At 44.0% G+C, this 14521-nt stretch overlaps 1 protein-coding gene across 3 annotated transcripts in view; it reads right to left on the bottom strand.

Annotated features, from left to right (window-relative positions):
• Positions 1-740: 740 nt before the first annotated feature.
• The window catches only part of dnmbp (dynamin binding protein), a 34428-nt gene continuing 20647 nt past the window's right edge, over positions 741-14521 (bottom strand). For 2 of the 3 annotated variants that reach the window (XM_061809987.1, XM_061809990.1), the window contains 13 exons: positions 7465-7673; positions 7256-7355; positions 6974-7121; positions 6028-6045; positions 5368-5567; positions 4725-4855; positions 4517-4621; positions 4314-4442; positions 3801-4136; positions 3511-3720; positions 3084-3282; positions 2413-3008; positions 741-1534 (listed from right to left, as the gene is read on the bottom strand). In XM_061809987.1, coding sequence (XP_061665971.1) covers positions 1349-1534; positions 2413-3008; positions 3084-3282; positions 3511-3720; positions 3801-4136; positions 4314-4442; positions 4517-4621; positions 4725-4855; positions 5368-5567; positions 6028-6045; positions 6974-7121; positions 7256-7355; positions 7465-7673 — 2567 coding nt within the window. In that variant the 3' untranslated portion in view covers positions 741-1348. The remainder of the gene's footprint in view (positions 1535-2412; positions 3009-3083; positions 3283-3510; positions 3721-3800; positions 4137-4313; positions 4443-4516; positions 4622-4724; positions 4856-5367; positions 5568-6027; positions 6046-6973; positions 7122-7255; positions 7356-7464; positions 7674-14521) is intronic. The other variant, XM_061809988.1, reaches the window with a different exon arrangement.

Raw genomic sequence — 14521 nt, 5'->3', positions numbered from 1 at the left:
GTATTAAAAATGTAGAACTTTTCCTTCTTTTCTCATTCAATATCAATCTAAATGGGAGTGTAAATGCTTATTTGTCGACCAATCCAGCATGTACCCCGCACTTGTGGCCACCGTTCCTCCACTTCCTCCACAAATGAACAAACGTAGCACTCCCGAGTCATCTTTCGCCAAGCCCGTGAACGGAAAAGCCATTAATCCGATCCTGACGCATAAAAAAGTATTTACCGTAATTTCTGGCCCATAAACCGCGGCTTATGTGATGATGCACAGACAATTACAGTGCACAAAAAAGATAATTGTGTATTTTAAATATAGGAAGCAACATAACATTAACCTTAAAAAGGTTTGGGATAAAAAAAAAAAAAAGTCCGGGCACCGCTGTTCTACACTAAGGATAAATATATGGCTGCATTGTGATAAGATCGCTCTACTTGGGTTGCAGCACCATTGGTGTTCAGATAGTTGCTTAAAGGAGAACAAAATGCCATGTAGATTTTAGCCTATGGAGATTCCAAATAAAGTATAACCCACATTATCATATTTAGTAGGGGTTTAATTATTTTTTTCCCCTCAACTGGTAATTGTTCGGTTTCTCCAGTTCCTCTTCTACTCAGTGCAGCGTGTAAACCCGCCTCTTGACCAAAATCAGCTGGGATGGGCTCCAGCTCACCTGCAATCCTCATGAGGATAAGTCGCATGGAAAATGTCAAATAGAATAAGTCAAAACAGTATTTCTCACATGGTTGTTTTAATCCAAAAAAAAAAAAAAAAGGGTAATCGCACACAAATATACAGCATTACGTACAGTATGTACACGGGGGAGCAAACGTGCTCTCCCTGTTGATGAACTTTTTTTTTTTTTTTACCTTTGTTTTTCCACCTCTTCATTTCACAGTGTCACGCCAGGTAAAAACAAAAAGTAGGCCACTAACAAAAAGAAAAAGTCGAGCGTTATTCACACAACACCGTCCTCTCCTCAACTGCAACTTCATGCAAGTGCCTCACACTTTGATTATTGTTCGCTGTTGCTGTAGTTCATCATAGCCGCACCATTCATATGAAACCAAAGTGCAATAAACACAGTGATCGGGTAAAAAAAAAAAAATTAAATTGAAAAAATTCATTTTACGCTTCCCCGATGTGCTATTCTCTTTAATACTCAATGCATTGTCCTCAATATTCACAGGTTTTAGTGGAAAGTACAAAAATACCAATAGAAAAAAAAAAGTCTATAAATATACGCACGTGGCGCTAGGAGTAAAAGTCAGTCACTCCAAAAGTAAGTTAGTTGCTCGTTTGCGGGTGTGCCGGGCACGCGTAAACAGTCTCACCGCCGCGTCACAAACGCTCAGGTGTACTCGGATTTCCGGATGTAGTTGGAAGGCACGTAGCCTCGCCGGCCGCCAGCCTCGCCGAGCCACCACTCGGCGTTGCCGTTCATGTCCTGGAACTCCAGTATGCGTAGGCGCTGGTTGGCGGAAATGCTCAGTTCGTTGGCACAGCGAGCGCTGAAGGAGTACAGGGCAAAGTAGATCTGAAAAGCAAAAGTTCATGGTTTGTCTTGACTGCTTTTGAATATCTCGCCTAGCTATACACCCGCTCATGATCCCCCCCCCTCCCCATCCATACACAAAATGTCTTTTTGGATGCGAATTCAGTGGTGGCCAAACCTTCATTTGGTTTTCAAAAGAGACAAATGGCCCAGCTTGTTCATACGGTAGATAGTTAAAAAGAATACAAAATGCAAATAATAACACATTTATAATACATTGAGCAATAGATAAAAACTCATTTTTGAATTATATAGACACACACACGTGTGCCACGGTGGGGCAACTGAGTGCTCGGTTCATAGGTCTGAGGACCGGGGAGTTTATATTAAATATACTGTGTATATATTTGCTTACACTTATATTTACAATATAATTCATGGTCAAAAAACAATTGGTTTTAATTCAAATTAATCTTACTATTATTAAATGAGATTTTTAAAAAAATGCACCAATACATTTTATTTTAGGGGGAAAATGGCCAAATTGTAATAATAATATATATTATGAAAAATGTATATGTACTGTATACTTAAATAGAAATAAATTAAAACATTTCTAAATTTGTTTAATATTAATTTACAATATATTATAACTATAAATTCATAAATTATGCACATTAATTTTTACATTGACAAAAGGAGGATGGGTTCACCCCACCCGAAAAAAAAAAAAAAAAAGGCAGAAAGGTAAATGAGCAGATGCCAAACTGCAAAAAAAAAAACAAAACAAGAGTTCACTAAACCCAAAGAAAACCTGCACCGGAAGAAAACTTGACACAGGAAGGCCTCACCTAAGATTGAAATACCGAATCTCAGACCTAACCACCATATCACTGCGCTGTCCTGAACACACAGCTCACCTGATGTCCGTCCAATTCGGCGTCCTGCTCGGATTCGGGCTCGCTAAAGTCGTCTTGAGAGTACGCAGGCTTCTTCTGGCCACCGTTCCTCCACTGGCAGGAATTGTAAGCTTTGTCGCCTTCTCTCTGCTGCAAGCCGTTTCTGTGCGAGGAACAGGAGTCCGTCTCAGAGAGGTCGTTTGTGCTGGCGTGACTCGCGTTGTACGAGTCTCTGTGGCAGCCCGAGTGCTGGTCGGAAGACTCTTCGGTCCGGTGACCGGAGGCGGCGCGGTGATCGGTGAACTCCTTGCGGTTGGAGGAATTCCGTGGAGAGGAGTCGCTCTGACTGGTCCAGTCGGGGTGAGCCCCACGAGAAGCGGTAGAATCCAGAGACGGGTGCGGGGATGAGTGGCTCTGGGGTTGCGACGTGGAGAAGCTGACCACCGCCGTCTCTTGGTTGAACGTCAGCGTGCTGTTGCTGTTCTGGCGCGAGAAAACGGGCGAGGAGCCGCCGTAGCCGGACTCGTTGGATGACTGGCTCTCAATGGACACATCGGACTGGCTCCTGCGGGGGTTGTACGGCTTCAGGAAGGAGCTGTACACGAAGCCCTTTGTGACTGCGGACCAAGAAACGGAACAGGTTCAATTGCAGCTTGCGCGTTTTCTGCTGTTTCCCCGCAAGGTCGACCTACCGCCGTTATCAATCAGCCAGCGATTGTTGCTGCCCATCGGGTCCTGCTGCTTGATGATGCCCACCAGGTCCCCCTCCAGGATGGACACATCCAGATCCTGGGCTGCGTTGAAGTTTCTCTCGGCTTGGAAGAGTTTCCCGGGACCGTAGCGCGCCATCAGGCCGGCACGATGCTCATCGGTCTGCAAGATGCAGTTGGGCTGTAGGGACGAGAGGAACAACGTCTGAGGGGGAAGCCCGTGACGCAACCGCCCAGAACCGCAGAAGCCATCCATTTCGGTTTGGATTATTTACAGTGATATGTAACGGGGTGAAAAGCCAAAAAAGAAAACTTTTATCAGCCCGGACGCCGATGACTTTTGCAACGTTAACCGGAATCCGACGCAAAATCAAGATAAGGTGTAAATAGCGTGGATTATTGGACTCACAGGTCTCTGGATTTGCTTTTTCGAGCTCTGCTTCTCCAGGGTTTTCTTGATGGGGGTAACGGTTGTCGTGGTGGTGGCGCCTGTGGTGGTGGTGGCCGGAGGTAGGTTTTCGGGGCAGAAGCTGAAGCTCTGCAGTAGCTGAAGAACGCGACCGTACTCTTCTTGGAACTGGGCCACCAAGTTGCCCTCGGTGCTGACCTTGCGTGAAAACTAGAGAAAAATCCAAAGGAAAGTTGCTTTGAAGCCATTTCCAGAAATGACGGCGAGGAAGATTGCCAAATTGTACTCACGACTTGAAGGAGAGGCTTCAGCTCTCCGAGGGTGGTCTTCATGAAGTCCTTCTGCGCTTGAGCGAAGGCCTTCACGCAACCGGTGAAAAGCTCCTCGGCCGCGGTGTGGAATTTAGGGAGCTCGTCCAGAAGTTGGGCGTTGAGCGCCTCGTAGTTGCTGCGCGCCACCTGCAGCTCGTCCTGAACCCGCCGGTCCTTGAGGCGCTCGGCGCGCTCCTTGCAGTTGTCGTAGTCTAGCAGCTTGTCGAAGCGCTTCTGGACCAGCTTGTGAGGCCCGGCGAACATGAGGAGCAACTGGGTGAGCGGGTTTATCACCAACACTTCTGTGCGCTCCTTCTGCTCAAAAAAAAAAAAAAAAAAGAAGACAATTTGCCAGTGGTGGGAAGATCCAGTGAACCTTTGTTTAAAGATCAAATGTGTTGTTAAAAAAAAAAAAAAAAAAAAAACAAAAACAAGAGCTTCTAGCATTTAAAAAAAAATCCAACCTTAGGAAAAAAAGCATGTTTCACTTACAAACTCTGTGAACTGTTTGTCGCTGATGCAGCGATGGGCTCTCTGGAAGCGCTCCGGGTCGGGGATACTTCGCTCGGTGTAGATGTCGCAGAAGCTGATGGCCGCCAGCACCTTCACAGAGGCCGATTCCTGCAGATGATTCATGTCAGTCAGTATCTTACAACCTTGTGGGCTTAGTGACCGCCGTCTAAATATAGATGTACCCTGATATGCTGCAGGTACAAGGAAATATCCCGGATGAAAGATTTTATGAGTCTCTCCTGGTGCCGGAACCTCTTTTCAGCCTCGTCGAACGCCTCGTCTTTAATCTGGGCAAAGACGGGAAAGTTTAGTCCCCGATTTCCCACACTTGAGGCAGAAACTCAAGCAGTGTGAAGAATTTCAAGCATCCGCGGGAAACGTCGTTCGCACCTGGGGTGAAATTCCAGTCAGGTGCTTGATGTGGCTACTGACACGGTTGGATTTCTTGATGATGGAATGCATGCTCAGTTTTGAAATTTTGTCGATGAACGTGTCCTCGTCGCCCTTCCTGTACTTCACCACTGCGGACGGCAAGGAGGAATTGTTGTGCGTGGGGGTGGGTAGGGGGGGGGGGGGGAGAGAATCAAAATTATATAGTGCATGTAATTCATCATACTTTTTAAAACATTTTAACAAGATTGAGATCATGTAAGAAAAAAATTGTTTTAGATGTCACGTTTGTTTGTTTCTTTAAAAGAAATTCATTAACTTTGCCTACAACATGTACAGTACAGTCTATAAGAATCAATATTGACATACATTTTAAAAAATTGTATATTAGCACAGTTGATGTTCAAATTGTAAATCGCTAATTGTGGCTAATAATATTAAGTGTATTTTTTTAGAAATAAAATCTCTGCCTCAAAACATAAGCCTACGACCCTAATGTACATATTTTAAAGGGGGCAAGGATAGTGGTACTTGGAGAAAAAAATACTTTTGTAGGGGTTACTTAAAAGTTTAAAAAAAAAAAAACACCATTACAAAAGGGTTCAAAATTCATATGTCGAAGTAAAATATTTGTCTTTCTCACCGAGGTCTTTCCGGCGCTTGTACTCGTTGATGTTGACGTTGATTTCCTTGACAGCCTGGAGGGCCTGAGCGAGCTGGGGCCGGTCGTGGTGGGTCTCGGGCGTGGCCCCCAGCAGCTCCACGAGCAGCAGCGGGTAGCGCATCACCCGCTGCACCGGCTTGATGAGGAAAGAACCGAGGTTGATGTAGTTTGTTTTCCCCCTGAACAAAGCGAAGGAAGAAGGAAGAAACACGGATGAGCCGAACCAAAATGGTTGAGAAGAAATGTGGCTGTTTGGACATGTTGACGTCAGATGAGGCGAGCGAGGACACATTTCCAAGAAACGTCACTGAACAGACACAATAAGAGGGGGGAGGCAAAAGGAACACCATCAACAGGACAAAAGAGCCCAACTTGGACGATTGAAGCGATGCGTTTTGTTGTTTTGCTGTTTTTAGTCCACATGATGGCGTTAGTTCCCAGATTATGCCACACATAAGCGGGAACAGCGGTGCCATTCAAAGTCCACATGCAAACACAACAAGAACCTCGATCCGAGGAGGAACTCGGAAGGATTGAGACACACATCGGCGAAACACACACACACACAGGTCAATCAAAAGATGTTAGCCATCAGGATGGTTTTACATGCTCACGGCAACTCTCTTTGGGGACACTTACCACTCTCGATATATGGCCCTGCGGAATGAAGGGACGAGAAGAGATGACAAGAATTCATAAACCTATGAACGCTTAGATTTGCATACATTCAGAGATGGATGTACCCAGTGTGGGTGGTCGCAGACATTTTTACAGTGTGGCAAAATAAGAAACTTCCCAGCAGTGAGTCCCAACGTGGGTGATCTACACAACTCATTTACTTGGTCTGACAAAAATACGCCCATACAACAGATATTGTACACCTTTGTCCATCTATGTATACTTTTTGTGATATTTTTGTTTGGTAGTCCTGTATTCATTGCTCGATAAAAATAGCGCACGACAGAAAAGTTGCAGTAAATGCACCTTTTGGGTTTGAAACCAACCCCGTGTGTATCTATCAACTTGTCACGTCGACTCAAGTATCTGACTCACTGCGGGCGAAACAGGCGCAACGAGGTAGGGCACATTCCTTCAGTGCGCTACTCCGAGCTTTCGCTTGCGTCTCGCATTGCCGACCGAGTCGACAAGGAGCGAGGCGTCATTTCAGGAAGTTTAGTCAAGCCACTCTCGACGTGGTTCGTATCAAAGTTCAAAGTCTGAAGAAATAAACTTGACGTGAATCGATGTGAGTTTACAGGAAATATGGACAGACTTTTCATCAACAGTACCGTTGCAATTCAAAAGTCAAATCTGTAGAAATTATTTTAAAAAAAACAATTGAATTAAAAAAAAAAAAAAAAAAGTGACGATAACTCTTCGGTTTTAGCCTTGAATTGTTTATTTTATAGTTGAGGTGAAGTCTTGCGAGGTTACACATTAACTCACTAAAAAAAAACATCTTTACAAGTATTATTAATTCACACACACACACACACACCACACACACACACACACACACACACACACACACACACACACACACACACACTCGCATATTGGGTATCGACCGACTTGTTTTTCTTACCTGAGCCTCTCCAGACACTCCAACACGTGACCCTGGATGTTTTCGTCTTTCTCGTAGCTTTCCAGCAGCGAGATGGCGTCGTCGTGGTTCTGGCAATAGACGTTGTACACCGCCTCCAGCTCTGCTTTAAAGTCGAGGAAGACCTTTCCTGGAGCGTTGCAAGACACAAAAATTTAAGATTAATGCAGGGTGGGTAAAAACTAGCAAGCCCTAAACATATTTAAGAAGAAGTTTTGCTTCCTTGAATTGCAACAGCGAGCATTTAGCAATTTTAAGGCTTACCAATCGAGTCCGTTTCCTCCAGTGTTTCAAACAGCCGCTGTGACAGATCAATCACAGAGTTGATGTTGCCGAAAAGTCCATCAAAGTCCACGTTCTTCACCTTTAAACAAAAAGGACACCCATTGACAACTGCCATCTTGCACTTCTAAGTGTCCCAATTGAGAGCAGAAACCAACTCTGATAAGTTCTACGTTAACGCTTCTGTTTACCTGCTTCTTCTGCAGAGGCTCAACGATCTCCACCACGCACATCTGCAGGTCCTTGATGTAGTCCTTCTCCGTCTGCAGGAGCTCTTCGATCACCTTGGACCGCTTCTCCAGCATCCTCAGCTCGGGGTCCTCGGTGTCGGCGCTAGGCGGGGCGTCGCCGGACGTGGCGGGCTTCGGGGGTTTGGGTTGCGACGACAGCTGCGTCATCTCTGAGACGATCGAAAGGGGAAAAGTTTGATTTAGTTAAGCGAGACGGAATGTAAAAAGCCAAACATTTTCCCTATAGTGTATGAATGGCACCGGAAAGGAGTCTCGTAAATGCTTATAAAAGTTCCCCCGAAAAATATGTTGATTATCCAAATGCCACCCACAAAACACAACCAACAGACAAATCCATACAACTCCTCCTCCCTCTCCACTAGCTGTGTGATCAATATGTCTGCCGTCTGTCGGGATCCCAGGGCCCGCGGGGAGAGCCCAGCTCACGCGCCACTGCTTTTCATGAATGGACCCAAAAGCAGAGTAGACCTTGGCCCTTTGTGTGCGCTCACAATGTCCTGTGACAGCAAGCGGAGATTTGGTGGCTCTTGGGGAGCAGGAGACGGCAGAAGGGAGGGGAGATAGCGCAACAGCAGTGATGGGACTGAAATAGAAACATCCAGAACGATCACTACGATGCATCAACATTAGCGAGTTGGTCATTTTCTTCTTCAGACCAGTGGTTGTCAAACTGGGCTTGCGAGAGCCCTGTGGTCCTCATGTTGTTTCTTGGGGGTCCGTAAAATAATTGGCGACAAATTGTGATATTGTTTCAGAATGTACGTTTTAGCACGTCTTGACACTGTGATTGCCTCCAACCGGGCTATTTTCTTGGCATACAGATAAACAGAAAATGACTCCACTCTGGTTGCTACTTTCTTAGCAAGTTGCTAGTCGTTTAAAAAAATAAAAAAAATAGATCCAAAAGGTTTGAGAATCCCTGCTTTGCAGACCAGAAGTATGGTAAAGGAAAAATGTAAAGTGTAGCATGCTAGCCTTTGACAGATGAGGGTGATGTCACCCTCACGGCTCCAACAGATGCTGTCGGACGCTAATGACGTTAACGCCGCTCGTCCCCGCCGTCACAGGAAATTATTGTATGACAGACGCCATGAGATGCATTGTGGTCATCCATGACTAAATATCCATAAATGACATCAAAAAGCGTAGAAATATTCTACTAACCAAAGCAAATATTTATTTTAAATCCTTTGGTGGTCCCCAAACATGGGACCACCAATCTGATCGCTAGGGCCACCTGGCTTTTTTTTTTTCCTCCTTCTTGGCCTGACCTCATCTCTGCCGCCCCACCTTCACATGATTTAGCTAAAGCTCAGCTCAAGGCAGCTTTTCTCCACCCGCGCCATCCGTCCACCGGTTCTCCAAGCCAAGGGCCGCCAATGAGAAAGCAGTTGGCTAATGGGTTTGCGCTAGTCGGACAACACGGCACAATAGAGTCGCACAACAAAAGACCGCGGTGCTTAATTGGAATCGATCGGCCCGTTCCCACGTTTGATCTGTGGCGGGGCGGGGCAGGGTCACATTTTGAGTTGACCCACTTTTATCAAGTGAGACTTTTATTTGCTCCGCCATGTGGAATCAAAAGGGTCGGACACATTTATTTGCACAAATCTATTCATTTACAGTAAAAGTAGGACAGCTTCCAAAAATACTTCTCAGAACAAGACTACAGTGAAGACCGGCCATTACATTAGGTACACCAGAGAGTGTCAAACCTTTTCAGGAAAAGGATCATTTAGCCAACTCTTCACCAAATATCCAAAAAACAATAGGCCTACTGATAACTCCAATAGTATACACTGGACCCTAAGTACCTGAAAGTCAAAAAGTCGAAAACAGACAATTAAAAGAAGCAAGAAAAAGCTCTTTTCGATTTCATGCAAACGAGTGATTAAGTGTGCGGTAGTCCCGATAGTGGTACAGGAAGAATAAGTGAATTAAATGTTCAAACTGTGTATATTATTAGAGTCGGTTGACTTAAGTACAGTTGAGTTGTATTCAAGAATAATGAATAATTTTCATTCAACTTCCGAGCAATACATTTTTATTGAACTCAGCATAATGTTGCAGTGGCTTCAAGGAATAAAACCCATTTTAGTATTTCATGAGGTAGTGCTATGTATAAGTGGTTTAAAGGTACTAAATGACAAGCCCCAAAAACATTTTGTTTGCAGACGTGCAAAACTGAGCAAAGTGCACTTTTTAATGCACTCCCCAGTTATAGTCATCAGTACAATGCAATATTTCTGTCCTTTCCAGTTGAAGCTCAGAAGATCACTTCTAAACTTTTAAGCATAATCCTACACAACTTTCAACAGTTAAGTGAATGGAGAAAATGATGATCGGACCTCACCCACCTGCAGCAAGCCACTTTCCTCAGACCTCTTCCATCAAACACAAGCACCAACCCCTCCTCCCTCCACCCGGCTCCTCTTTCTCAAAAAGCAGCAGGCATTTTAAGATAGTCCTTGTTCAACATGAGAGTCCAGCTCACACCCGCGCTCATCCTCTTGGGCGGAATCGCCATTCCAGAGCTCCAATTACCATGAGAAAGGATGGGAAGCCGACATGATTGCCCGCACCAGAGTGGACGACCCCTGTGGCGGGCACTAAAACCTGGAGGCGGATCAAGTAATCACATTTATTACTGGTTATTTTATAACTGTTATTGTCTATTTGTTTTTAGGCTTCTTTTTACCAAAGAATTCACTTATCATCATATAATATATATTAAGATAGGGAATGTATTTTTTTCTTTTCCTACTATTGACAACAGTTTGAGGGATCCAGTCCAGGTTTTCTTTTTACAGCCACCTGACCCAGCTCCACCTCAATTTGGATATAACCATAAAGTTCCAAAGTTAAGGGGGAGACTTGAAAATTTGATGCAATTTAATTTAGATGCCTTTTGTGTTTGTTCATGCTTTAAAATGCAACCTATCAAAAGTCAAACTTAAGGTCAGGCGTATCCAGAGTGCGGGTGTGCTTGTCTGTGTAGTTCACAGGAGAATGCACAGTCGCCCCGGCAACCGAACCAGCAGGGAGGCGGGGGGGGGGGGGTGCCTCATCCCATCAAGCAAAAGTTTGTCTGGCGAGCAGAGGGAGTGACTTTGCTTCCAGGAATCAAATCTCTTTTTATTATTATTTTTTTTTAAGTTAAGACATGAAATTACATGACAGACGCTTGATGGAAATTCACACAAGTTCTAACTTGCAACGCGGTGGAAACATTTGAGACTGAATGAAGCCTCTTTCACACGGAGATCCCGCAAAATTGTCGCATCAAAGTCGAAATGAACAGAAGAGCCAGCGGTTATCCGCCTGCGCTTTTTATACTTGGACGTAGCGAGCAAGACAGGATATTGCTGGTGTTAAATGCAGCTCTGATACTACCCTCAAAAGCAGAAAAAAATCCTCATGTCGAACTTGTGCCTCCATTTAATAATCCCCCAAATATGGACACATTTTAAACAGGATATTAAGAGGGGGGTACATAGAATCTGGCAGCTCGTCATAAATATGTTAATTGCTGTGACGTGTGGAATAAAAACTGCTGCTTTTAACAACATGGCAGGAGAAGTGAGTGTCAGATGTTAAAAGCTGTGCTTGTAACTTCTGACAAATGCCCAAAAATCAGTCACATGACTGGAAGACATCAGCAGCATTGTCTTGTATAATGTTCATCCATCCATTTTCTTGGCCACTTATCCTCACAAGGGTCACGGGGAGATGCTGGAGCCTATACCAGCTGTCAACAGGCAGGAGGCGGGGTACACCCTGAACTGGTTGCCAGCCAATCGCAGGGCACATCAAGAGAAAAAGTCACAATCACACCTAGGGGCAATTTAGAGTGTCCAATTAATGTTGCATGTTTTTAGGATGTGGGAGGAAACCCACACAGGCACAGAGAGAACATGCAAACTCCACACATGCCGGGAAAACTTTTAAAACACTCGTATATCTCCAATACTACCACAGAAGACTAAAAAAATAAGGCAGAACAAATGCTGGCTTTTACAGTGTGAATAGTAAAAAAAACGGCGAATTCGGCTCCTAAATACTCTTAATGGATTTCTTCACACATGCAGTACTTGAATTGGTCGCCCCCTTGCTCGTTGTCTAATGAGCTTGAAGTGAGGGAAGCTCATATGGTGACATACCGCATCCCGCTTATCTCTGAAGGTGAAATGTTAAAAGGTCACATTCCAGCTTGTGGCAGAATCACACAGTAACGTCTATGTTCCGTCATTGGCATTACGTGCAAACAAATGCAGCTGCTTCAGCGATGCTTCTCATATTGTGAGAGTCTCTTGTGTTCTTGTCTCTTATTTGCAGACATTTTTGGGCTGCAAAATTATAAACTGCTCAACTAAAAAAAGCGTACATGAATAAAAGAGGTTGGATTTTTCTTATTTGGCTCCACTTTGACTGGTTTGATCCCTTTTCCATATGAGGAGCAAGAGGGCTCTACTTTGAGTAACCAGCTCATCTCGCGCGGCTTTACTATTGCAATTTTTCATACTATCGAGACATAGAAATGGTAAAGTACTACTTGTACACAACCAATGTGTGTGAAAAGCTACACCAAATCTGTTGTCATGTTAAATGTTGACGACAGAAGCTCCATTTACACTGCGTGGAAAAGCCGACAATTCTTCTCCCGCCGACACATAGCGGGCGTAAAAATTTAATACAGCAATTTTCCAACTTTGTAGGTAGCATCGGAGGTGGGTTGGTGCCTGGGTATAAGCCAGCGAATGTTGAAACTCACTTCATATACCAGGTTGTGTGAAAAAAAATGGTATATTACACCACAAATCGGTGCAAACCTCATCTAGTTATCTGATTACGGGAAATTGTTTCTATGTAAAAGTGCAGAGTTCTGTGTAAAATACAAAGGCAGCTAATGTCAGCTGTGTGTGTGTGCATGTGTCACTTATTGATCTGCTCAGGGCCTTTCAAGAGTTTGTCAAAATGCAACATCATTGGTGGGAACACGTCGTCATAGTGAGCTTCAGATCCAACAGTGGATGATAGTTTCAATGACTTCCTGCCAAACTTTATGCTGTTACATTAAGTCAACAGAAGAGTTTATTAACCTCTAGAAATTAACCTACGCTCTCATTTTAGGTATACCGTTAGCCATCAACTCTGTTTTCATACTCCAGTAAGGATCTATATGAAGCTATAATGTAGAGGCCCGAATTTGACAAGGTCAAAGATCAGGAGCGTTTGTTTTTCCCACACTTCGATGTGCAGGTTTATCAGTGTGTCTACACCATTTTGAAGGATCCATGCTAAAAATCCACAGCCTGCTTTTTTCTTTTCACAAGTGGACTCTGTGCAAGAAAGAAAAAAAAAAACACTAAGCCATATGAGAGACGTGTGGAGTGGAGGCACATTTGGGGAGTTTGAAGCGATGAAGAGATGAGAGGAGCTAACGGTAAGTTGTGCAAACAAAGGTTAAAGACTGTAGAAACACAAAGCCCTGTAGAATAGGGACAACTTTGAATAACTTTATTTTAGCATTCATTTTCTGAAAACTGGTTTTAGAGCCAAGTAAAACTTGTATTCTCGCTTTGATTCCGAACTGAACTAATGTTTTTTTTTTAGAAAGAAAATTATATTGGGAGCTTGTCAATAGCTTGAAATTGATCACATAAAGTGTTGTCACAGCTTGCCTTGTTTAAGAGCTCCACATGCGCGCTGACTAAACACTGACTTTTGGACTGGCAACCTGCTTACCAGCGGGTGTGATAAGACCTTGGAACAATGTTGTGCTGCGGCTTGAAATATGGTCTGAAGATTTGCTCGCTTAATTAATACACCCCCACTACGTTCCCCGGGCCTTGCTCAACCCCGTCCTCCCCGACCACCAAGGGCGGTCGTTGTTAGAGGATTAGCGAGGAAAACACAGCATATGCTGCTGGATCATTGCAGCGTGACACAATGGCCGCAGAGACGCTAAAAAGTCTGAGTGAGCAATTTCATACTCTGTACTCAAATCCAAGTGTATGCCTTGCTCATCTACATATCCCTGTACAAATGCTAGGCTTTTGTCATCGAATGAGGTTGCATACGTTTGCACACCCTCTAATAAGTGGGTTGTTGTTGTGTTCAGAATTAAATAAGTGAATTTAAAGTCATGTTAAATGGAATCAGCGCACATTTCCCACCATTTAACGCATAGATGTCAAACTCAAGGCCCGGGGACCAGATCTGGCCCGCCACGTGATTTTCGGTGGCCCGCGGAGGCAAATCGCGTGTAACGACTTCCACGAGTTTTGCTGAAATCTGCACCAAAATTTCCTGTTGTCATATCCTAAATGATAATATTGAGATATTGCAAGCATTTTTGTGTTGCCAAACATCAACAATAGTTGAAAAATCCCTTCCCTTGATTTATGATTCCAAAAGTACTTCATAAATTCCACGTGTAAATATGATTAGGCGGTCAGAGATTGTTATGATTTCACAGTCATAACGGCCCCCTCAGGGGAAACTGTAACTATAATCTGGCCCACGACAAAAATGAGTTTAACACCGCTGATTTAACGTGACGCCGATTAAGCTCAAATTAGTTTCAGATGTTCGGGTAAGCCTTTGTTGACATTTCTTTTGCTTTCTAACAGAGGTTTGAAGGTTTTGCCCTAACACTGATCACTATTTCGAACACCTCATAATTCATACCACCTTGTCTCGGGCCGAGGTCCAGTTTACGAACTTTTCCAGCACTACGCTTCAATATAGGTATGGTGTTTTTTTGTGAAAAACAGTGGTGTTCGCACCAAGCATACCTTTTGGAATTATGCCCCAAAAATTCATTTTTGAAAACCCTTGAATTAGTCGCCGAAATGCACTTTTAAACCCAATAAGGACATAGTCATTTTTTTTTCTTTTTAGCTGTGCAATCAAATTCAAACTCCCGACAAGCTGAACCACTTTAACGGGATTAAAGGATGACAAGCTGGTAAACGTGCATGTGAGGGTTTTGAAA

The sequence above is a fragment of the Syngnathoides biaculeatus genome, chromosome 22 (assembly GCF_019802595.1).
Source record: "Syngnathoides biaculeatus isolate LvHL_M chromosome 22, ASM1980259v1, whole genome shotgun sequence".
In the NCBI taxonomy this organism is placed as follows: domain Eukaryota; kingdom Metazoa; phylum Chordata; class Actinopteri; order Syngnathiformes; family Syngnathidae; genus Syngnathoides; species Syngnathoides biaculeatus.
This window is presented reverse-complemented; position numbering and strand designations above follow the sequence as displayed.